At 39.6% G+C, this 26,348-nt stretch overlaps 1 protein-coding gene across 2 annotated transcripts in view; it reads left to right on the forward strand.

The window, feature by feature from the left end:
- ighmbp2 (immunoglobulin mu DNA binding protein 2) overlaps nt 1-26,348 on the forward strand; it is a 64,809-nt gene continuing 38,461 nt past the window's right edge. The window contains exons 1-9 of one of the 2 annotated variants that reach the window (XM_080190461.1): nt 1-52; nt 3,786-3,864; nt 7,065-7,234; nt 9,889-10,084; nt 13,089-13,189; nt 13,629-13,792; nt 15,508-15,708; nt 15,949-16,096; nt 19,754-19,928. In XM_080190461.1, coding sequence (XP_080046587.1) covers nt 3,794-3,864; nt 7,065-7,234; nt 9,889-10,084; nt 13,089-13,189; nt 13,629-13,792; nt 15,508-15,708; nt 15,949-16,096; nt 19,754-19,928 — 1,226 coding nt within the window. In that variant the 5' untranslated portion in view covers nt 1-52; nt 3,786-3,793. Of the gene's footprint in view, nt 53-359; nt 575-3,785; nt 3,865-7,064; nt 7,235-9,888; nt 10,085-13,088; nt 13,190-13,628; nt 13,793-15,507; nt 15,709-15,948; nt 16,097-19,753; nt 19,929-26,348 lie in introns of those variants that run through there. The other variant, XM_080190460.1, reaches the window with a different exon arrangement.

Here is a 26,348-nt window from a genome sequence, read left to right on the forward strand (position 1 = left end):
GGAGCGTGAGGCCGGGGGAGGGGATAGAGGGACGGACATGAGCAGGGGCAGGGTAAGTGAGGCCGGGCTTCAGGAACTCTGAGGGCTGGTGTGTGGATTTTGTGAATCTAAACGTGCTGGGCAGAGTTGTACTCTGGAGTGCAGGATGTTGATTTGCTCCTTTTGGAGTTGTACTAAGAAGCTTTTATCAAACAAGGTTTATTTAAGAATATAGTTAACATGTATAGTAAGAAAATTAGCAATAACTTTTATCAATTACAAACAAAACCAAGATAATGTATAATCTTTAACAAATATATCTAAGCTATTCCAATCAAACAAAAACTTTCAATAGACAAAAACCTTTTCCACAGGTTTGACACAACAAAGACTAATCCTCATGTGATACTGGAATGGAGTCCTTTGGTTGGAGAACTGAAACTCTGATCTCTCAGCCTTGTAACTTCTAGCAGCCCTCTGGTCACACTCACAACAACTTAAAGTCAGAACAGCTTCCTAGAATACCAGAGAGAGACTCTGGTAAAGCCATCAACAGCCTTGCTTTCAGTGAACCACAAGAATTTCCAAGACTAGGGTGAGAGAGAAGCACTTTTCAGCTTGATATCCCTTCTAAAACTAAAAACTGCAGTTAGCCATAACATGAAATTTGATTTGATTTATTATTGTCACATGTATTAACATACAGTGAAAATTATTGTTTCTTGTGTGCTATGTGGACAAAACATACCATTCATAGAGAAAGAAATGAGAGTGCAGAATGGAGTCATAGCTAGGGTGTAAAGAAAATCAACTTAATGCAAAGCAAGTTCATTCGAAAGTCTGACAGCAGCAGGGAAAAAGCTGTTCTTGAGTCAGTTGGTACGTAACCTTGGACTTTTGTATCTCTTTCCCAATGGAAGAAGGTGGAAGAGAAAGTGTCCAGGATGCGTGAGGTCCTTAATTATGCTGGATACTTTGCTCAGGCAGCGGGAAATGTAGGTAGAGTCAGTGGATGGAAGTCTGGTTTGTGTGATGGATTGGGCTACATTCACAATCTTTTGTAGTTCCTTACAGTCTTGGGCAGAGCAGGAGCCGTACCAAGCTGTGATACAACCAGAAAGAATGCTTTCTATGGTGCATCTGTAAAAGTCGGTGAGAGTCATAGCTGACATGCTAAATTTCTTTAACCTTCTGAGAAACTAGAGGCACTGGTGGGCATTCTTAACTATAGTGTTGGCATGGTGGGGGGAAACCAGGACAGGTTGGTGATCTGGACAGCTAAAAACTTGAAGCTCCTGACTCTTTCTACTTCGTTCCCATTGATGTACCAGGGGCATGTTCTCCTTTAAGCTTCCTGAAGTCAATGACATCTCCTTCATTTTGTTGATATTGAGGAAGAGATTATTATTGCTGCACCAGTTCACCAGATTCTCTATCTCATTCCTGTACTCTGTCTCATCATTGTTTATTGCAGCAGTTCAAAAAAGCAGCTCATCATTGTCCTCCCAAGCACAATTGGTGGGGGTGGGGGAGGAGGGGACAATAAAAATACTAGCCTGGTTGTTGACTACCACATCCTGGGAAGGAATTGCCTTCTGGAATCGCCTTCTGGAATCTTGTTGGAGCTGCACTCATCCAGAAAAGTGCAGAGTAGTCAATTACACTCCTGACTTGTGCCTTGTGCAGTAAAATGAAACCATAAATTCGCTAGGAAGATAAAAGCTGTCCAAACATGTGACTTTCCTCTGAACAATGCAGTGTCATAAAAGATTTAAAACACTGAAAGAACAATAAAAAGAGTTCCAGCAGATGGCCCGGCAGCAATAAAATCAAAATAGCTTATAGCTGCAGAGCACATGATTTTAAAAAAGGATTTCTTAAAGGTACTCTGACAGGATGGCATGGTGGCACAGTGGTTGGCACTGCAAACTCTCAACGCCAGGTATCTGGGTTTGATTCCTGGCTTGGGTAGCTGCGTGGAGTTTGCACATTCTCCCCTGGGTCTGAATGGGTTTCCTCTGGGTGCTCTGGTTTCCTCCAGCAGTCCAAAGATGTGCGGGTTAGACCCTAGTGTCAGGGGGATTAGCAGGGTAAATATTGGGCTTACGGGAATAGGGCCTGGGTGGGATTGTGGTCGGCGCAGACTCAATAGGCGGAATGCTTCCTTCTGCACTGTAAGGATTCTATGTCACACTAATATTCCCTTTCCCATGTGATGAAATGGTTGGCTGGCAGCTGATCATTTCATAAAATACTTGCATTGCTTGATTATCATCATGTTGTCTCTGTCTTGCCCAGTAGAAATACTGCCCTTCAAAATGAAAGCACAGTGATTCTCCCACAGGATGTGGGAGTCACCAGCCAGGCCAGCATTTTTATTGCCCAATCCTAATTGTACTTGGGGGATAATGGTGAGCTGCTTTCCTGAACTGCTGCAGTCCATATGATGGGCGTACACCCATAGTGCTGTTAAGCAGGGAGTTTCCAGGATTTTGATTCAACAAAGTGAAAGAACAACAATATAGTTTCAAGTAGGGATTGTGTGTGACTTGGAGGAGAGTTTGCAAGGGTGGTGGTGCATCAGCTGTCTTTGTCCTTCTAGGTGGTAGTGATGGCAGGTGCTGTCAAAGGAGCCTTAGTGAGTTGCTGCAGTGTATCTTGGAGATGGTACACATTGCTGCTACTGTATGTTAGTGGTGGAGGGAGTGGATTACAAAGATGGTTGATGGGGTGCCAGTCAAATGGGCTACGTTGTCCTGTATGATATTGAGCTGCTTGAATGTTGTTGGGGCTGCACTCATCCAGAAAAATGCAGAGTTGCAGAGTAGTCCATTACACTCCTGACTTGTGCCTTGCAGATGGTGGACAGTCTTTAGAAAGTCGGGAGTTAAGTTACTCTCCACAGAATTCCCACCCTCTGACTGCTCTTGTGGCCACAGTATTATGTGACTAGTCCAGTTCAGTTTCTGATCAATGGAAACCCCCAGGATATTGATAGTGAGGGATTCAGAGATGGCAGTGCTGTTGAATGTCATGGGGAGATGGTTAGATTCTCTCTTGGAGATGGTCATTGTCTGGCACTTGTATGGTACACATTTCTTGCCACTTATCAATCCAAGTCCGAATGTTGTCTAGTGTCTCATAGTTTTGACTCTGTAAACCACTGTTTCTGTTTGAGGAACTATTATTTACCAGAGCAAGTTCCCTCACTGAGCTTATCACTATTACTACCTTCTGCACTGCGTTGGTTGCATTAATGTATTGCATCAAGTTTTGCTAACAATCTATAAAATGTAAACTTGTGGGCTTAGACTTCATCTACCTACTCAATCTGTCATGTAGGGTTAGTTTGCTGAACTCTTGTTGGTTTTCTTTCGTTTATACTTACCAGAGCAGTCATTTTCTGAGTGATTTTATTTTTAAGGTGACCACCTATGTCTCTACCACCTTTTTTAATACATGGACTCAGCGTCCCCCTCCCTTCACTCTCCTCTTGCTGGCAGAGCCTTCAGTTGCCTTAGGCCCATCTCCTGGAATACCCTCCCTAAACTGGTTCAACTCTCCCCTCCACTACTCCATTCACAAATGTTCTTCGACATCCTATTTTGATAAGCTTTGCTTCACATTTAATCTCTACCTTGGTGACATGACACTCTTTCCCAGCCTTGTTTGTACGTGTGAAGTTTTATTTGTCCATTACAGATTCTAATTGTAGCAATAATAGTGCCTTACTTTCCTCCCTCGTAAGTAACTTGATGTTTTTAATTTTAACTATTGCCATTTTCTTTTTCTTGCTTCTTGTATAGGAGCAGCAATGGAGGTCTTTGTGTCTCAAAATTTAGAGCTATTACAAGAAGAAAGAGCGGCTGAAATTGAAGAGACCAGGTATACTTTCTCAGCATTGCCCTTTCATCTCCTACCTTTAATGAGTTCCAAGCATGTGATATTCAGCCCCACAGCCCCAACCTATAAATTTAACCAAGCATGGAATAATTTATGGCTGGCAGTTTAGTTTCGCCAATACCTCTAACTTAATTGTTCCAGGAATTAAAATCACTGACCGAGGATTTCTGATTCAAGTCCACCTGCTTTGTTGAATATTCATGAATGTATTATTTGTAGAAGACTTAATATTGATTTTGGCCCCATTATCTATAATTTGCAGTACATTTCTAAATGATAGCAGTGCTCATATACATACCTTGATGGATATAATAAATATTGATCTGTCCCTGTAATAGCACTGCTTTCAGCCAGCCTACTAGGATGATTTTAGTGTTAAATGTTTGTGCAACAGAGTTATTAGTTCATAAAAGCACAGAATTCTGAACAGTTTGCAGTGTGCTCCCCCTGGGTTCTAACTGTTTGATGGAATATTTCTCATGAAATGGGAGGTTCACTGCAATTTCCAGAACTCTTAGAACGTACATACCTACGAAATGGAAAGCAGTCGATCGATAATCCACACTGTGAAGGAAGTAACAAAGATGTTCATTTGGAAATTTTGATGAATGTGTGTTGCAACTTTGGCTCCAACCTTTAAACAGCTGAGGTCTAATTTTGAATTGAGACCCCTTTCTACAGCGGAACAGTAGTTCACCCAGAGTTCTATAAATTTTTCGGAGGCTTGGAATGATGAGACTTCAGATCATCCAAAATTGTACTGCCCATATCGTAATTCGCACTAAATTCCATTGCTCTTATGTTTGCAGTTTTACATGGGCTCCCTGCTCCATTTTATGTAAATTTTAGAATATTAATCATTGTTTTCAACTCACTTTACATCTTTGCCCCTTTGTATCTCTAACTCCTCTAGCCTACACCTTCTATGCCTCTCCAATTCTGGCCTCTTGTGCACTCCTAATTTTAATCACTCCACCATAGGCAACTATGCCTTTAGCTGCCAAATATTTCAACTCTATTTTTCAGCCCTCCCCAAAACCATATAACAAAAGAAAGGGATCATTCAGTTCTTCAACAAAAACAGAAAATTCTGGAAGATCTCCAAGGGTCATCCAGACTCAAAACATTGCCTCTATTCTCTCTCCAGAGATGTTGCCAGACCTGCTGAGATTTTCCAGCATTTTCTGTTTTTGTTTCAGATTCTGGCATCAGTTCCTCAATCCTATTCAATGTGATTAGACCTGTGACCTAACTCCATATACAAAGAACTGAAAGGTTAAACATGATTTATTTTATCTTCTACAGTGTTACGCCTTAAGCGAATGCATTTAATATATTTTCTATTTTAAGCAATAAAGTTAAAGATACCCGTTAAATGCGTCAGTAATATAAAGCAGGCTGATTTATACTGTATATAAATTGCTCATTTTGTCCTTATTAGATTCAGTTGTCATATAACTTTATGCATACTACATCCAGGCTTGTGGAGGGAATCAAAATGGATAATTGCTTCTGTACTAATACATATAGACATACAAGTTGAGATTGCAGAAGGTCCTTGCACTATTTCACTTTGATCGATTAAATCTACCAGTTGCAAATTCAGATCTATACTCTATTTCCATAGCGACACAAGGATAGCAGTAGGCTATTTAGGTTTTGAGCCTATTCCATCATTGAAGGAAATTGCTCTGTGACTGAAATCTATATCCCGTAATACCTATGGCTAACAGAAATCTTTTAATCTCAGATTTAAGATTACGGTTGACCTAGCATCAATTTTTGTTTGTGAAAGGGGGTTCTAAACTTTTGCAATCTGCATGTGGAAGCGTTTCCTCATTTCATCCTGAAAGGTCTGGCTCTAATTTTTAGAATATGCCTCTTCATCCAAGACTCCTCAAACAGTAGAACTAATCTCACTCCATCTACCCTATCTATTCTCTTAAACATCTTGAAAACTTCAAACAAATCTCCCCTTAACTTTAAATTCCAGGGACTACAACCCTAGAATGTGGAATCTTTCCTTGCTTTTTATTTCTTGGAGTCCAGATATAATTTTGGTAAGCCTATGCTGCACACCCTCCACAGTTAATATATCCTTTAGTGTGGTGCCTAGACCTGCTTGCAGTGCTCCAGGTCTTTTGCTTCTGTGACAAATGCCTGGAAGGGTGATAGAAGCATTGTAAATGTTTAAAAAGTACTTGGGAAACTCACTTTTTAAATGTTTTAACTATGAGGCTGCAGACTGAGCTGGAAAATATGATTAGGCTGAATGTTTACTTGTCCATTGGCACTTGCGCAGTGGACCAAAAAGCTTCTTCCATGCTGTAAACTTCTATGATTTCTATGTTATGCTGATCCTCTAGAATTCCATGTTGTCTTAGCCTTTCTGATTATTTTCTGTCTTGGTTTATGACATTTTTAATGATCTATATACCCGGATCTCCAAGACTCTTTGGATCTCCACTTGTTCTCTACCTTGTTCTGTCAGTTTTATATCTAAAGTGGATGTCCTCATGTTTGAAATTCATGTGCCATAGTCTTAACCATTCAGTTAACTCTGTGATTTTTACACTTCCATCCACACCACTTTCAGTACTATTTATCTTTTAATAGCTGACTTTCTATCCCATCATCTAAATTGTTCATACATAACAATTAAAGAACCATTGCAGATGTCTGAGCAGCTTTCTTGAAGCTCAACCCATGGAAAGCAACTGCCAGGATGAGGTACTCAAACATGCACTCAGATCCTGCGCAGATCATCTTCATCCTCTCTGTACAACAATCTGAGGTCACTATTTGTTCCAAGATCTAAGTCACACTACCTTAAAATGCACTCGAGTAATTTTTTCCTTCTTTCACCTTTCTTAAATTGCTGAGTGATGTGCGCAATTTTCCATTTTGTAAGAGCAATTCCTGAATTGAGAGAACTTTGGAAGAACAAAGTTATAGAATCTGCAATGTTCTCGCCTATTTCTGTTCAGAATTTGGGATGGGAACCTATTTGCTTCTGATTATCCTTTTTTTCTAAAAAAAAAATTTTGCACTGATTTTAATATCCTTTCTAAGTTTCTGTGCTCCTAAGAAGTACTCTGGAAGGTTTTACTACTTTAAAAGCACTGTGCGTACAAGTGTTGTTGAATATTTTACAGAGTTATCATCATGTGATTGTCTCGTAGGGCTTGGCAGGAAAACATCTCTGTTAAAGAGCTCCAGCGGCGTGGTGTCTGTCTGCTGAAGCTTCAGGTGGTGAGCCAGAGAACTGGACTATATGGACGCTTTCTTGTTAACTTCGAACCGAGGAAACATGAGGTCAACACGACACTACCCAGCAATGACTTTAGCTCTGGTATGATTCATTTGTTCTTTAATGCTGTCACATTCATTACAATGAAAGTCTATAATGTAGAATACTGCAACAACTGAATTCCAGTCTTATTCATCTCTTCTCACAAAGATTTCAAAATAGCCAGCTTCATGTGTACAGATTTTCAAAGTGTTTCTCGGGCTTTATGTTTGCTTAGTCAGGTCGACAACTACATTCTTGTTTGTACAGCCACCAGTCATTTCCTTTAAAACCTTATTAGTTTGCATTTTTCTCTTTTTCGATCGAATGAACTGCACTGTGCACAGGAGGTCATGAGTGTTGACCATGGCAACAAGATGCCACAGAATTGTAATTTCTTTCTCCCCTTCCTTTTCCTGCAGAGTAGTACCAATTTAGTTTTCCTCATGAACTGCTGAGATTAGAGGCTCCACAGGATGGAGATCCAAAAGTGCAGCTCTATACTGTACCAGGCAGGGAATTAGAAACTACAGTTCAAAATGTTGCAAATCAAATGGCCAGTATATGCTTTCTTCATAGGTCAGACAGTTTTAAAAGTCTGTGGAGTAAATTGAAATAGCACAATTCTATTGTTTGCTATACAAATGTTTTAGGCTGTACTGGAGCTTTTTTTTAGTTGCCATAGATTGAGTTATAACGTGATGTGGTATTTAGGATGACTCCATAGCTGGAACTCTACCATCTTGCCTGCTACGGAATCGGAGCAGACGAGGGTCCAACATTGGAAATCTACGTTGACCTCAGATGGGAATTTCCGATTTTGCCCAAATGAAACTGTAAAATACTGCTCCATATTTCTGGTCCCAAAAATCATGATTTTGCATATACTGTGCATTTAAGTTGGTTCCCCGCCCCCGCAATCTTTTCAACCTTTACACCATTACGTGTTATACTCACATTAATAGTCAGCCTCAATTTTTTCACCCTTGACATTTTACTTATAATTCGGTACAAGGCTGTGTTGCAAAGATGCACAGCCGTTTTAAGACATGCCCACAGGTAAGATCCCATGTGGTGAATGTTGAAGAGAATGTGTCTTCCAACAGAACAAGCTAAAAGTCAATTTGCTAACTTATTAAAATAACTACTGCAGCGAGGGAATTCCATATCAGTAAAAGAAAAACTGGTGTGAGAATGGATGAAGAAGGAAAGTGCCCTGAAGAAAATGCCCAAGATTAGATGTGCCATGAGAATAGGGACCAGTGACTAGGCTGATCTTCAGAAGCATGTATTGGAATATGCCCTTGAAAGTGGTCTCATCATCATCAGAAAAGTAATGTGCATATGTGTTTTCAAGTGAGGTCAATCAAACCCAGAGTCCAGCAAAGATTTCAGAGCAACAGCTAGTTAGTCTAGCTGATTTATAGAACTGAAATGGCTAGTGTTGCAATAGAAGACCAATAGAAGTCACCCTGAGACTACCAAATGATCTTTGCCAAAATTACCAGTTTCCAAAGATTCATTGGATAGAAACAAAGATACAGGTATCATTTGAAGTTGGATCAGCAACATGAATGAAACGTCTAAGAATTCCAATATGCCTGACAACTGTTTGAAAGGTTTGAAAATATCTGATGAAAATTATAGGGGAAAATTAGAAACATGAGACTCGTGGTGATATTAGCTTTGCCTTGCTAATGGAACAAAATTAAAGCCAATGGCAATTTTAAAACATTTCCATGACAACAGTTTGATAGATGATGATGGAAAAAACTTGTGGATCCATAATGTGTGGAAAATAAGTCATTGTGAAACATATTCAAATCCGATGTAACCAATGAGTTTAAGAGTCGCCTTTGAAGAAATTACACCTAAATTATGGTTATACTGGGGGGCTAACTTCATGGTTCAACCTTTGCGTATGTAACTCAACATGCCATTAAAGGATCATGTTAATGCCGAATAGAACAAGTGGATGGTCGATGGATAAAAACCGTCATGAAGAGTGGAAATATGCATGCCAGCCCACTTGATGTTTTGTATGGTTTTGTCATCAAATCGTGGATGCTTTTAGTGCACAAACTATCAGCTGATTATTCAAAAAATGCAGAACATCCAGTTTTGTGGATGGAAAGGAAGATGATTTGTTGTGGAGGGATGATTTGACTCGGAGGGATGATTCTGAAACTGAGAGTACCACATCAGATCCAGAACGGGATCCTTAAGATGATGTGCCCAAGCGACTGAGAATGAATTTGATGAACTCTGAGTCGGGTGCCAAAGACAATGAATTTGACGGGATGCAAAACATTTTTGTTGTGGTTAAAGGCATCTTTGAACAGTTAATTTATTTAGTAAACCATTCCACATTAATTTAATATGAATTATTGATGCTTTTCTCCCTCCACATTTCAAAATGCCGATTGCCCATACAAGTAGCTCACATTTTACACGCTGCATACAAGTTGACATCTGTTTTTGGGACAATTTTAGGAGATTTTAAAACTCAACTTACATGCCAACATCTATGAATGTGGGCATCAAAGGCCAGCATTTGATGCCATCCCCAATTACTCCTGAGAATGAGCCACCTTCTTGAACAGCTGCAATCCATTTGGTGTCAGTGGATTAATGTAACTTTTCTTTATTGTGGAATTGATAATATCTTGGTAGAGATAAAAAAAAATGCATTAACATTCTTTGTTGTTGTTGTTTAGGGGATATTGTGGGTCTGTATGACAGTCAAGGCTCTGCCCCATTGGACCAGCTTGCTTCTGGCATTGTAACGCGCATCACACAGAACTCAATCACTGTAGCTTTCGATGAGCCCAGTGACCAGTTGAGCTTTGATGGGAACTGTTCCTATAAACTTCTGAAGCTGGCTAATGATGTCACTTACAAAAGACTGAAAGAGTAAGCATGATTTATCTAACTTTCAATAGAGTTCAAAAGGTGAATGCATTAATATTGTTCTTTTTTCAATAAAATAATTAAAGGTAGATATCTGCTAAATGCAACAACAATGTACACCAGGGTCATTTACGCTGTATTTAAACAGCTCACGTTTTCCTCATTTGATTCAGCTGGAATATGACTATTCAAATTACATACAGGCCCAGAGGAATGGAAGTGAATAATTTCTTATGTGTTAATATATTTAGATGTGCACAAGAGATTGCTGAAGGTCCTTGCATTATTACAATGGAATCAATTTAATCTACCAGCAACAAGTTCAGATCAATATTTTAATTTCATAGGGAGATAGGAACAGGACAAGGCCATTTATCTTATTCACCAGTCATTGAAATCACAGCTGATCTGTGACCGAAGTCCATGTAATTGCCCCATATCCTTTAATATCTATGGTTAACAGAAATCTATCAATCTCAGGTTTAAAATTAATATTGACACAGCATTAACCACCATTTACGGGATACAGACTTGTACCATTCTTTGTATATAGATAGCTTTCCTAATTTTTCTCCTGATGGGTTGGTTGCAGTTTCTAGCTAATGTTCTCTAATCCTAGATTCACTACACACTGGAAATAGTTTCTCTTTATCAATTCTATGAGATATCCTTAATATCTTGAAAAATTCAATCAAATCACACCATAATCATCTTAATTTCAGAAAATACAATCCTTGTTTGTGTAATCAGTCCTTGTAACTTGATCCTTGGAGCCCAGCATCATTCGAATAATATACAGCATTCCCTCCAAGACCGATATACCTTACCTTGGGTGTAATGCGCCAAACTACTCCAGGTATCGTCTAAGGAGGATTTTTGTATAGTTACAACCTAACTACTCACTGCTTATATTCTAGTCCTTTAGATATAAAGGCCTGTATTCCATAAGTGTTTAAAAATTCTTTTTTGTTTGTATTTGTTCATGATATTTTAATCTCTGCTGTTGGACCTGAAAGGCGGAATTTTCCCAAATATGACAAAGAATGGGATTCTGTGTCCTCCCGCAACATCTTTCACGTGGCGGAGGCGCACTGGTCCTGTCAATGGAGTCTCCTATTGATTCCACACCAGGAGTGTGTTTTGCGCTGTCATACATGAGGGGTGAGGTCGAAAGACTTGAGCATCAGAACCCCCCCACCCACCACCTCATAATGGGAACCCCCACCATGGGTCTACAAGTCAAACTCCTGCAATTTGCTGAGGCTGCTTTGACAGAATGTCCCAAACCCATGACGTATACTCCTAGAAGGATAAAGGCAACAGCTCCATAGGAATACCACCACTGAGTGTTCCCCTTCAAGCCGTGCTCTACCCTGATTTGAAACCATTCCTTCCGGATTCCTGGAATTCACTCTATAACTGTAGGTGTGCCTCCATAAAAAAGACTGCAGCACTTTAATAAGATGACATTTAGCATCTTCTTGAGGGTAATTTGGCATAGGTAATAAATGTTACTGTTGTCAGCAACGCCCACATCACATAAATAAATAAACTAAATAAATAAAAACTAGTCTGTGATGCCCTGGTTTCTCTGTCTCATCTTCATTAAATTTCCAATCTAAAGGAATGATTTCTGAATCAAGAGCACTTTGGATCATCATTGTTAAGGTATCTGTAATGTTTCCATCAATGTGTTTTAAAGCCCTGAGATGGAAGCCATCTGGTTCTGGGGATTTATCATTCGTTATCTAAATTTTCTTCATTGCTGTTTTATTAACTTGCATTAATTTGGTGAGGCACTGTCCTGTTTAAGTACTAGTTTCTTTGAGATATCCACCTTTCTCTTCATATTTTTTTTTTGTTTTTATTCCAATTCAATCAAATCAAGTCCAATTCAGAGTCTCAGCAAGTTGAGTCATTCCTGATCCTGTCCTGGGGTTGATCTACATGATCCAAACTGATTGGAGGAAGCGTAGCTCGTCCTTCAAGGCTTGATTTCATTTGCATCTTAGCTGAAAGGCTGAGATGCCGCTTTTAAAAATTGCTTCAAATGAAGCTAAAATGTACCTAATGACTTCAAACAAACACAGCATGTCGATACTACACTTGATCTTCCTCTACTGTAAATACTGATGCAAAGTAATTTACTAAGTAATTACATCCGCATTTTCATCCTTAATGCCACCGCTGGTAACTTATAAGGGATTCCCATTGCTCTTAGCCACCTACTTTTGCAATGTAGCTGTAGTAATCTTTTAATGTTAATTTTGCAAATTTGAAAATGCAGATTTCATTCTATTTTAGCTTTGCGGTGCACTAGCATTGAGAACATTTGAAGAATGAATTCACTTTGACTGCTGTGACTAGTTTTAAATATAGAATGATAGTAACCTATCATTTTTCATAACAAAGTAACCATTCATTCTCTTTTGTTCAGCTGCAAGTCCACCCAAGCCGCTAGGCAAGACTGAAACTGAGAATTCATTTAATTTTTATCTTTTTTTAACCTCCCCATAGAATGAAGATATTGCAACTTTCAGAAATGAAGGGTAGTTTTTAGCTTCATTCGTTGTTCTTATTGCACATATATAGCTACAACAGCATTCATGTTTGTATATGCGATTTGTTTCCCTTAACAATAAGTGTTGGTTGTTGGTTTGTTTTCGTGCACTCTTTGTAACTCTTACAATGTGGTATGAGGTATTTGCTGTTTCTTTGTATCTTTCCCACTCACCAGGATCTGTACCTTTATGCGTTCTTGTCTGCGTTTCTTATTTAGTCTAATGTTATCTCTTATATCTTTTTCAGTAGCAGTGGGAAGCATCCGAATGTGAATTTTTTTTTCTTGTAAAGCGTCAGATTCTTCTCTGCATTGCACTCCATAAAGTGTTAAAATCCCCTGATATTTTAATTAGTGTTTTTAATCTGTGCTTCATTGTGTGTGAAACGGTCTGGTTCCATTAAAGCTCCACTTAATTCTTTCCTTCACTTATTATTTTCTTTTCAGTGCTTTAAAGGCCTTGGACCAGTATCGTGCTGGACCTACTTCTAATCTCATTGATGTCCTGTTTGGTGCTTCTGAGCCAAGTTCTCCGTCAGAAAATCAAAGTAAGACCAATTTCTTTCACGTCATTTGCTTGCTGACTTGACCATCAGAAAATGCAGATTTCATTCTAGTTTAGCTTTGCAGTACACTAGCATTGAGAACCTTTGCAGAATGTATTCACTATGACTCCTGTGACTAGTTTTAAATGTAGAATGATCGTAACCTATCATTTTTCAGAGCAAAGTAACCGTTCATTCTCTTTTGCTCAGCTGCAAGCTCACCCAAGTGGCTAGGCGAGACAAACTGAGAAATCATTTAATTTTTATCTTTTTTTAACCTCCCCATAGAATGAAGATATTGCAACTTTCAGAAATGAAGGGTAGTTTTAGCTTAATTTATTGTTCTTACTGTGCATATATAGGTACAACAGCATTCATGTTTGTATATGTGATTTGTTTCCTTTAATAAAAAGTGTTAGTTGCTGGTTTGCTTTTTTCAAAGAAAGCCCAGAGCTGTACAACCCTTGTCTGGATGACTCTCAGAAGGAAGCTGTACATTTTGCGCTCTCACAGAAGGAAGTTGCAATTATCCATGGGCCTCCTGGTACTGGAAAGACGACTACAGTTGTGGAAATAATTCTACAGGCTGTAAAACAAGGTTTGAAGGTGCGTCAATGTTTGTATTGGAAGTGGAATATTTTAGTTGACTTATACACAAGGTGAAAGTGCAACTATAAATCAGAGTACTTTTGTCTTTAACAAAATGTTTTTCAGGAAATTGAAGAGCAACAAAATAGAAAGGGAGAGGTTGGGAGAATTCTTTTGTACACTTGAGGATTGGACATTTTAGGGAAGAAGAAAGCATTATAGATTTTAAAAGGGAAGTGGTTCAATATTTCAAAAAAGAAAAAGTTAAAGGGGTATTTAAATGTGCAGCTGAATGGGGCTAAGTGGAAAGCTGAGCACCAACATCGATGTAATGGATTGAATTGCTCTCTTTTGTTCTGAATATTTCAGTAATTGTTAAAAATATTTTATTGCAGGCTCCAAGTGAAAGGGATAAATTGAAAAGAAGTATAAAAAGGATGGTCATTCCGCAATGCTAGATTCCATAGCTGGTGCCTATTGTATTGGGCTGTTTTGAATAATACAACTGAAAAGTCCTTTTAATGAATAAACAAGCATGACATTTGTTGAGACAACATATATGACAAGTCACCCACAGATAAAAACATGATAAACCCAGGAAAACTGAGGTGGAAGCTGATTCGCCGTGCATTCTATAATTGGAAGCAAAAATTGATTTCTTCATTTAGAGCTTGGTTGATCAAGCAGGCCAAATTCCTTTTTGTGTACCGACTAGAACTAAAGAGGCAGAGTCAGGGTTTTGTGTGGCTGCAGATAATGCCCATGTTGGCCTTGGACATTTAGATTTGGTTCTACAAAAAACACACTGGGAAAATAAAGTGAATTGGACAAGTATTCATTGAATTAGAAGATGAATGTTTAGCTTATTAGTCTGAGGCCAGCTCTTTGAAAGGGCTGTCTGTGAGCAAGGCAAACAACAGTGACATAAATCCAAAAACAAAAAGTCTGCGGATGCTGGAAATCTGAAATAAAAACAGAAAAACGTTCTTCTTCAGTCAGATTGAGGAATCCTCACTATCCATGCAGTGTCTAACGAGGAAGTATAAATTAGGTTTAAACAACGCACAGAAAACTAAATAAAGATTGGAAAGAAAGATGTAGTTGTGAGTGAGAGAGGGAGAGATTAGAGCCACAAAGAAAAAGTTTTGAAAATTATTTTAACACTTGAAAAAAATCTTCATACCAATTAAACTAAAGGATGAAATTCCACAAACGTAAAATAAAATTTTCAGGGCCAGAGAGGTTGGTTGACAGCAATTATAACTTAGCACACCATTAAATATATGCTATTACTTGAATGGACCAGACCAACTTGTTCTGATGAGTTTAGAAGGTAAGTGTTGCAACTTTACTCAATTGCATTGATCTCAATGCTGGCTCACATCATGATACAATTATAGTGAAATTTACAGTTGAAATTGCAGTATTTTCTTAAAAATCAGGAGTAGTTTTGTATATTTGTCCAACATTAAATTGAAAATTGTCCTTCTGGATATTATAGGGCACATTTCATTGGAGCCAGGAGTATAGGTCAGCTAGTCTTTGCCTCTGCATTATTACCATGTCTGGCTCAGGCGTGGTATCATAAAAATAAATCTCAATACATGACATGTTTATGAACTTTAAGTATTTGTGATTCCTGTCAACTTTACATTTCCAGTTTGGGTAGTTTATACTAATTTGTTTGTTTTAGTGATCTGGATGCCAAAAGAGTTTTTTTTGTATCCTCCAAGGTGCTGTGCTGTGCGCCCTCTAACGTTGCTGTTGACAACCTTGTCGAACGCCTGGCTCAATTTAAAGCACAGGTTTTGCGTTTAGGTCATCCTGCACGACTGCTTGAGTCCATACATCGCCATTCTTTGGATGCTGTATTGGCACATAGTGACAACACCCAGATAGTAATGGATATCCGGAAGGACATCGATCAAGCTTTTGTGAGTACCTCCAGAACAGGGAACTAGATTGTATTTGTATTTTGGTTTGTTTTAAATCCTGTTCAAAATTGTACTTTTTACAATTATATAATTTCCTGTGAATCTATGACTTTTCCAACTGAATTGTCTCTTATTGCTTGCTCTACAAAAACTGGTTTACTTTCTGAAAGTTTTATGTTAACAAGCCATTATGTTCAATGCAGAGAGCAAAAAACAATGATCACTATTTTTTGTTCAAAGGGAAAACTGAAAAAGGCACAGGAGAAAGGAGAGAAGGTGCACTTTCGTAGTGAGATCAAGACTTTGAAAAAGGAGCTGAAAACAAGGGAGGAGGCGGCTATAGTACAAATACTAAAAAAAGCCAGTGTTGTCTTGGCAACTAACACAGGTAAACCACATAAGGAATAAAGACTGAATGTGGGATTTACTTGAGAAGCAATTTTTTAAATAACTCCCTCTTTCCACACAATCTCAAAATTAGTTGATTCTTTATCCCTTTAAGTCTTAACTTTGTAAAAAGCTCAAATTTGCTGTCACTTGATCATTATTTCTTGGGTTGGCTCACCTTCCTTCTCACTGGTTTTAATCTTGACGTCTTGCACTAGAAGCCTTTACCGTCAACTTAGGTTTTTAAATTGATGTTCTTTTCCCCTTCAGTAATGATAGTAACTATTGCTGGAAATAGGACTATTTGGTGATTTTCTGCCATATGTATCCAACCCAAAGATCAAGGCTACACAATCTGAACACAAGAGCAGAAGCGTAGGCCATTTGGCCCCTTAAATTTGCTTCACCATTCTGTAACATCATGGCTGATATCTCCACTTTCCTTCCTTGACTCCTTTGGAGCTCAGAAATCTGTCTAACTCATCCTTGAATATATTTCATGACCCAGCCTCCAATGTTCTGTGTGGAAGAGAATTCAAAACATCAACAACCCTCTTACAGAAGAATTTACTTCTCACCTCACTCTTAAATGGGAGATCCCTTATTTTGAAACTGTGTCCCCCTTGTTCTAGATTCACCCTCGAGGGGAAACTCCTCAGCATCTACTCTATGAAGCTTACTCCGAATCTTATATGTTTCATTAGGATGACCTCTTCTTCTTCCAAATTCCAAATGTGTATAGGCCCAACTTGCTTGACATTTCCTCATAAGATAAGCCGCTTATCTCAGGGATCAACCTTGTAAACCAGCAAACACAGTGGGCAGAATTTTCCTGTTCCGCCTGCTGTGGGGCGATGACAACAATGCAAAGGTCTGTTGACCCCAGGCGGGATTTTCCAGTTTTAAGTTTTCAACTGTGAAAAATTCTACACCATTGAGAACCTTGAGTAAAACAAGGGAAATCAGAATAATGGGATTTCAAAATGCTTTATTGCATGTGGAATATAGTAATTGGCATAATTGATTAGGTTGCCTGTGATTGGGTGTGTTTCCATTTTTGTTGTATGGTACTTTTTCGAAATCTGCTTTATAGATTTAAAGCGCAGAAAAAAATTAATTGTAGATTACAGCAAAGAATTTGAATTAGTTGAATGCTTCTCCCAATATCTGAAAAATATCAAATGTTTCACTATTTCCTGGTAGCATGGTGGTCAGCACTGCTGCTTCACAGTGCCAGGGACTCGGGTTCAATTCCTGGCTTGGGTCAATGTCTGTAAGGAGTTTCATGTTCTCCCCATGTCTGCATGGGTTTCCTCTGGGTGCTCTGGTTTCCTCCCATATTCTGAAAGATGTGCTAGTTAGGTGCATTGACCCGAACAGGTGCCGGGCTGTGGCAACTAGGGGAATTTTACAATAACTTCATTGCAGGGTTAAGGTAAGCCTCCCTTGTGACTAATAAATGAATTTTACTTTAATAACAGATTATTTTGAAAAGTAATCATTGTTTTTTAGTTGGATATGTTGGCTGTTTTATCTTTAATTTCCCATAAATGGCAGTGAGATGAATGACCTGTTAATGTTTTTTGGTCTGCAAAGTAAAAATGAAAAAGCAGAAACTATTCAATAGGTCAGGCTGCATCTGTGGACCTGCTCTTGAAATTTGAGGTCTTAGGTCCTTCCAGATTTACTGAATTCCAGCCTGTTCTACTTTTGTTTTAAAATTTGTAGTGTTCTCTCTATATTTTGGTTGTGTTTTGTGTTTTCTTCTTCAAAAGTACTTTGTTTTTCCTTAATACTCACACTGATTTGGCATCAGGGAGCCTGAGCAAAATTATGTCAGTGAGAATCAATGGGCAAACTCTCCGCTGGTTGAAGTCATACCTAGCAAAAAGAAAGTTGGTTGTATTGTTGAAGGTCATCGCAGCAGGAGTGTCCTCGGCCCAACCATCTTCAGCTAGTTCATCAGTGATCCTCCCTTCGTTGTGGAGTCAGATGTGGGGATATCTGCTGATGATTCGTTTAGCACCATTCATGACTCCTCAGATACTGAAGCAGCCCTGTGCAGCAAGATATGGATAGCATTCAGGCTTGGGCTGATTAATGTCAAGTAACATTTGTGCCTCACAAATGCCAGCCAATGACTATCTTCAACAAGAGAGAATCTAACCATCTCCTCTTGGTATTCACTACCATTGCTGAATCCACCACTACCAACATTGTAGGGGTTATGATTGACCAGAAACTGAACTGAACCAACTAAAGAAAGACTGGCTACAAGAGCCACTGTCAGGCTGGGAATTATGGGGCAAGTAATTCACCACCAGTCTCCCTGAAGCCTCTCCATCTACAAGCCATAATTCAAGAGTGTGATGAATACTCTCCACTTGCCCAGATGGGTGCAACTCCAATAAGCTCAACACCATCCAGGATATAGTAGCCTGCTTGACTGGTATGCCACCTAGCACCTTCAACATTCACTCGCTTCACCACCGGTGCAAACTGGAAGGTGTGTGTACCATCTATAGGATGCATTGCAGTAGGCTGCTTCGAGAGCACTCTCTAAACCTATGGCCTCTACCACTTAGAAGGACAAGGGCAGCAGATACATAGGAAAATCACCATCTTTATGTTTCCCTCCAAGCCCCACACCATCCTCACTGTTGCTGCGTCAAATTTTTGGAACTTCCTTCCCTAGGATGTACTAGGGTGTATCTACACCATATGGACCCAAAGTGGTTCAAGAATGTGGCACCTCTCCTTCTCAGAGGCAATTCAGGACGCCCTGACAGTGATGACCACATCTTGTACAAGAATAATTTTCAAAAATCGGGATTTGAAAACAGAGCCTCAGATTAATATGCTTATCTGAAAGACAGGCCCTCTGACAGTGCAGTTCTAGGTCAGTGCTACATTAAAGTAATACACTCAGAGGGTAAAGTAGTTCACTCAGAGGGTGGTGGGTGAATGGAATCGGCTGCTGTCGGTGGTAGTGGAGGCAATTCGATAGGGTCTTTAGAGACTTCTGGATGAGCACATGGGACTTAATAGGATTGAGAGTTATAGGTAAGCCTAGTAGGTAGGGATATGATCACTGCAACTTGTGGGCCAAAGGGCCTATTTGTGCTGTAATTTTTTTATGTTCTATGTTCTAAAGTGTGGGTGTGTCCATGTCCTGAAGTGAAATTTGAAATCACAAGCTTCTGATTCAAGAAGTGTGCCAAGCTGATCCATTATTTTGACATTTAGTTTTAAGGGTCTTTTTGCATAGCTCCAATTTCTTTGTGTGCCATGGTTTGAAAATGGCAAGTCAATATTGTCCTCTGCTCTTTCACCAAATTGTTCAGACTTGGGAACTGTCTTCAGAATAGCAGATTACCACACATTTGTGAAGAAATAGTTTACATATTGGACCACTAGAGATGGCATGTAAAAGTTAGACTTAAGGTCGCAGTTACAACAACAACCATTTATGCCTACGTTGCATATAAAGAGAACTTCAAAAGTGTCTGTAATTCTCTGACTCTGAATTCAAGGCAGGATAATAATTGAGGTTTGCAAATATTGGAATTGCAGTCCTACTATTGTATAGTAGATCAAAATGCCCAGCTTAGCCATTGATGCAGTTTTACAATTCCCTTCTGCTCTTTGGGATTTCCAGGTGCTTCTAATGATGGCCCATTAAAGCTGCTCTCTGATGATTATTTTGACCTTGTGGTGATTGATGAATGTGCTCAAGCTCTGGAAGCAAGCTGCTGGATACCATTACTGAAAGCCCCAAAATGTATCCTGGCTGGGGACCACAAACAACTTCCTCCGACCATCATTTCTCACAAGTAAGTGTACTAAAAGTAGTAAGAGGCTCTCTACATACCAAAACCCCTCTCCCTTGCTCAAATGTCAAACTTTGTCTACATATGGACATCCCTGGCAAAATGAAATGACAGGATCCTTGCACAAAAATGGGAGCACAGCTCTGAGCATGATTTTAATCTAAGGGGCTAATAATGTTTATAAACCTAATTATGCAAAAATATGTTCAAAAATAGCTTGGAAAATCTACACAGCTGCATAATCCAGTGGTGCTCCCTGAATGCAACAATTTCCATCTCTTTCATAGTTCAAATCAGGGAGTCCAGTCTGTGTCCAATATTCTGTATCTGTTTCTTCCTTCAAGATGCTGGCAATGCTTGTTATCATTGCATGGATGATGCACAGTAAGCTGTAATCCCAATGTAAATTTATCAGATGTATCTAATTTAGCAGTTCTACATTGATTTTGCCATTTTGGGGCTAGCACTGTGGGGACTCCTCTATAACCAATGTAAAGCTAGTCCTATTGCTGCATAAATTTCTCCAATTAAGTGTTGGGAAGACTGAAATCATTGTCTCCAGTTCCTGCCACAAACTCTGTTCCTTACTTATAGACTCCTTCCCTCTTCCTGGTTACTGTCTTAGGCTGCTGATACATTTGGCATAATATTTGACCCTGGGATAAGCTTCTGATCATTGCCAAGACTGCCTATTTCCACCTTTGTAACAGAATCAGTCTGCCTTTGCCTCAGTTCAGCCTGTGCCAAAATCCTGTTCCTATTATCTCCAGACTGGATTATTCCAATGATGTCCTGGCCAGCACTCTATTTTCCACCCTCATTAACTTGAACCGTTCAAACTTTGCTGCTATGTCCTGACTTGAACCAATCCTAATCATCTATTACTCCACTGACTTACTTTGGCTCCTGGTCCAGAATGCCTTGATGTTAAAATTCTCATCTATGTATTCAATTCAATGGCCTTACTCCTTTCTATCTCTGTAGCTTCCTTGTCCTACGACCCTCACAGATTAGCCATCTTTCTTTATCCTTGTTATACTGATTGATGGAGAGTTTTCTTCCTGATTCCCTTTTTAAAAATTTTACTATGTCTTCTGGATACCACACTTGCTCAAATGCATCTTTGATGTGAAGGGTAGTCACTTTCACCTCATCTCTTTATCTGGCTCTGTCTCCTTTTATCTACTTTTTTGACCTTCTCCTTAAGCAATCCCTTGATATTAAAGATGACTTGCTTCCACATTGGTTCAGTGGGTTCTATGATGGCAGATTAGCCCAATTTGCAATCTGCAGACTCTGCCACATGTAGGGCAGATGGTGATTGAAGGGTTGATGGATGGGTTGTTTTGGATATTTGTGTGCTCCCTCCGCACCTCGACTTTGTCTCCGCTTCCAGTGAAATCTCTTGATTTGCTTTGCGCCTTCCTGGTGAGCCTTCTCCATTTTGTTTGGTCACAAGCCAGGACTCGCATGAGTCGGTGGGAATATTTGACATCTTCAGCTATACTTTGAGGGCATCCCTAAAGCTTTTCCACTGTTATCCTGGAATTCTCTTACTGAGTTGAATTCTGAGTAGAGCCATTGTTTTGTAAGTCTAATGTCAGGCAGACAAGTTACATACACTTTCCAGAGGAGCTGGGTTTGAGTCATTAGCGCCTTGTTGCTGAACAAACTGGTTAGGAAAAAGGCAGTGCTGTTAGACCCCCTTTCTTGCCATCACGTTTGGAGAGCCTTCTGCCAGCATGATTGGTGGTACTTCTACAGTGTTTTGAGGTAATTTGTCCAAGTCTCTAAAGTGTATAGGAATGCAGGAATCACTGCTGTTCCGTAAACCATGACACAGGTTTGAGATCCTGGTCCTCGGAAACTGTTTTCCTCAGTCGACCAAAGGCTAAGCTGCCATGTTGGAGGCAATGATGGAAATTGTCACCTATGCCTGCCTGCCTGCACTGACCGGAGGCTACCAACGTATGGAAAATATTTCACATTTTCTAGGATATCGCCATTGATCTTAATCTATGAGAGCAAGTGGTGTACTGTGAAAACTTTCTGGGTGTTTAGAGAAAGGCCTATTTATCCATATGCTTCAGAGAAAAAGTGGACAAGACGTGGAGCTCAGTTTCTGAGTGAGCGGCACACATAAATGCACATTAGAGCTCTGTGACTAAGATTGGAGCGGTTTTGGTTTTGGGTTGAATGTAGCTTGAACAGTTTCACATCTGCTCTGCAGGTTATCTTCAAGCTTGTGGATAATGTGCTGGAGGTGAGATGTGGTTTTACTGTGAGGAAAATGGAGAAGAGAGTTGATGCAGTGACAGCCTTGTTTGACCCCAGTCTTCACTGAGATAGCGTTTGTAATGGTTCCATTCACGAAGATCACGATTTGGTCACCATAGAGTAGGTAGAGGATGGTGACAAATTTCTGAGCCAAGTTGAGGAGGACGCTCCATGAACTTTTGCAGTTGAGAGCGAAGAATAAGGCCCCGCACTGCTGAGACGTTGTGGTAATCTTTGTGCAATGGCCACTCCACTTCTTTGACAAGCTTTTGGTTGATAATATCCCTTTATGTGGCGTGGTGTTAAATTTTTAGATAACTTTCCTGGATGATTGCCTTAGGATGTTATGTTTTGTTATATATATGAGTACACGTTATTATGATTAATACTTGGTGGAAGAGGACAGTATATTGAGTAGAAAGAACTATTACACTGTGACCCATACTGTTACACACATTAAACAAATGCTGTGCTTGACATTGTTCACAAAGTGATTGATGGACACTTGATTACTTCAGGTATGGTTACTTAAGTGTGTATTCCAGGTGAGCTGGTGTTTTCAATCACCAAACACAAGGGAGGAGGAAATCTTATTACATTTGAGCAATTTCTACTCACCATGCAGTGTGTTCCATATTTGTTTTACATCCCAGCTTTGCGAGCTACACCTAGTAAATAATTGTCATTCTGGACCATGCAGTGCTCCAGTTATGAGAATGTGACCTTTGTGACTCACTGAGGCCCATGCTACTTGTGAGTGATGAATATTTGCTTGTATGAAAGAATAATTGGAGCTCCCTCTCAACATTACAATAACCCACATGCTATGAATTTAGCTTGATGGCAAATTCCACTGTAAACATGATAACTCTTTATTTGCAATTTCCTGAGGCTATCAATAAAAGAATATTGACTTGTCCCTGTGCTTAAGGAAATAATCAAGGACGCCAATTTAGTGGCATTCTGAAAGTGTAATTTGGTGTAGCGTAGAATGTCTGAACAGTTTGCAAGATTATTCAATATTACACAACAGGGAGATGAGAATTATCATAATGGCATTTTGGTGAGTGCTCTTTGGGCCACAAAAGTGTTTTTGTGTAGGAGTAGAAAGTAATCATATAAAAGAAAAGGATAGTCAAAGGAAGCATGGGGCAGATTAGGGTCCAAAAAGATTTTCCCATGGAGACCGAGGGCATGATTTGGGTACTTTGTATTTGTATTCATGAGAGAAGAAAATGCTGCCAATGTCACAATAGGCAGGAGATGGTAGATAAACGGATAGAATACAAAAAAAGGGTAGGTACTTAATGCGGTGGCAGATTCAAAAGTAGAAAAGCAAGCTTATCTGGATGAGATAGATCATAGCTTGATGAGGGAATTAAAGGTGGAAATTGCAGAGGCATTGACCGCAACCTTCAGTTTCCCTTAGGCATGAGAATGGTGGTTGAGCACGGGAGGGTTGCAAATGTTCCAGTGCAGCTCAGAAAACAAAGCCAATCAGCCTAATGTCGGTGAATTTTAACTATATTAATCTGGGGCAGAATTGAGTGGCACTTGGGCTACTCAATCCCTCACGTCTGCTCCAGTATTCAATAAGATCATGGCTTACTGATTGTAACCTCAACTCCACGTTCCTACCTACTCTTGATAACCTTTCGCACCCTACCTCCCCTCACTTATCAACCTTCTGGCTCTGCCTTAAAAATATTCAAAGATACTGTTTCCCCTGCTTTTTTGGGCAGAGTTCAAAATGAAAGCCATTTATTAAAGGTAAATTGTGTTGACTAACTTGATTGGATTCTTTAGGAAGTATGTCAAGATTTTAGAGAGGGTTTACTCAAATGGTACCAGGGATGAAAGACTGCAGTTACTTAGAGAGGCAGGAGAAATTGTAGTTGTTCTCCCTGGAACATATGAGGTGAATAAGAGATATGATGAAGTGGTTTGACAGGAGTAACTAAAGATTAATTGATTTTAGTGACAGAAGGGTCAGTAAGCAGACAAAACAAATTTATGTTGTTGGCAAAAGAACCAGGGATGTCATCAGTAGACGTTTTTTCATACAATTAAATGGAACACAATTCTTGAAAGCATGGTGGAAACACATTTAATTTCCTTCAAAACAGACATAGATAAATATATAAAAATGATTTTTTTTGGACTATGGAGGTAGAGCAGAGGAGTGGAACTAGTTGAATAGCTCCTTCAAAGAGCTGGCATGGATACAATGGACCCAATGGTCTCTTGCTGCACTGTATCATTCCCCGGCCAGAAATTTTCAAATGGCAGGGCTTACTGATTCTGGCTGACTGGCTGCCAGTTTATGCTGTAATGAGCTTTGATTGGCACTAGACAAGACTATGGCCCCACTTGAGAAGATGTCCCATCTGAGAGAGCTGCCAGCTGGTCAGATTGGCCGTCATCTCTCTGGTCTCTGCAGCAACTGACCACGTCTGGGAAGTGTAAAAAAGGCAAGTGTTAAGGTATCAGAAGTCTCAAAGAAGAGGATGGAATATCAGGGTCCCTGTGGAGATGCCTGTGCAGGAGTTGCGGAGGGGAGGGAGAGAGGACAGATCCAGAGGTTACCAGGCATGATTTGCCCCCTGTTTTGAACATTTCTGACCTTCTCCCCCAGAGCTTCAATCGTCCTGTCAGCCTGAGATTGGGTGGGAAATGGCCATGGCTACTAAACAGCTTCAACTGGGGCAAGGGTGGGCTTCTAGGCTTTCATAGGCCAATTTGCTGGCCTTTCTAGCTATCTGAGTTAGATTAGAGGAACTGAATGTGCACACACCCAGATCAAACATTGGACGTGACACAGAAAAAATACTGCAGGTGCTGGAAATCTGGAATAGAAACAAAAAGTGCTGGAAGCACTCTGGTCAGGCAGTATCTGTGGAGAGAGAAAAACAGTATTAGCAGTTCACATCTATGACTTTTCGTTGGAACCCTGCTAAATGATCATCAAACTGAAACCTTGACTTTATTTCTCTCTCTCCACAGATGCTGCCTGATCTACTAAGTATTTGCAGCATTCTCTCTTTATTTCAAGCATTGAACTGATTTGTAGGCTTCAGCCGTTCATTAGATAACTTGCTCAGCCACCAAGAGTGCTTTGAGATAATGTTTCACAAGGCTATTAATATTCCCAGTCTTGTTGTGGTGCTTAGTTGATGTGTTATGAACATATGCTGCAATTATGTAAGTTAGAGACAGATTGAGTAGAAGTTTTAATTCCAGTTCCTTTGCTAGCTTAGTGGGTTTAGAACTAACTGTGGCTACGAGCCACACAGGGCAGCAGGTTATAAGGTAACAAAGTTGAATATGGCCCAGATTTTGTGGTAGCTATAATGGTAAAGCTGTCAGAGCTCATTGTTCTTAATGAGTAATTCAGACAATCTCCAGCTTTAAATCACGTGCGGTTAAACTTGAAAATCCGAAAGTTGCTGTCTGAATTGTTTTGCATTCTTCCAGAAACATCACTGTACCAGTACCTCACTGGAAGATGCAGCATTCAAATACATGCAAAGGCTTAAATTTATGGTACTTGCCGATAGATACCCAGTAAACAAGCCAGAAGAACTCCGGGCGTGTCTGCTTAATTATAAGTGAACTTTTTACAATAATAGCAAATTGTACTTTTATAGCATGTTTAACTTAGTAAAATGACCTAAGACACTTCCCATGGACATCACCAAACAAAATTTGATGTTGAGTCAACTAAAGAGATATTAGAGCAGTTGACTAAAACATTAGTCAAAAAGATAGGTTTTAAAATGTGTCTGAAAGGAGAAAAGAGAACAGAGGGGCTTTGGGAAGGAATTCCAGAACTTTGGCAACTTAAGACACAGCTATTAATGACAGGTTAATTAAAATTAGGGATGCAAAGGAAGCCAGAATTTGAGCACCACAAATGTTTTGCAAGCTTGTAGGGCTGAATGTGATTGCAGAGATAGGGAGGGGCAATGGCATGCAATGAATTGCTGACTATCGAATTCAGGCCATTTAATTAATTAACTGTGGAATTACAGTAAGTGCCCTATAGATGCTGTCAGCATCCCTAGATAGGACTGGTGAAAAACAAGCAGAGTTTCTACTCTTGATATCCATGCTGGAGTGTATATGTGAATGAGGTCAGAATTGAAC

This window comes from Carcharhinus amblyrhynchos, chromosome 6 (genome assembly GCF_965287045.1).
Source record: "Carcharhinus amblyrhynchos chromosome 6, sCarAmb.v2.hapA, whole genome shotgun sequence".
Classification (NCBI taxonomy): Eukaryota; Metazoa; Chordata; class Chondrichthyes; order Carcharhiniformes; family Carcharhinidae; genus Carcharhinus; species Carcharhinus amblyrhynchos.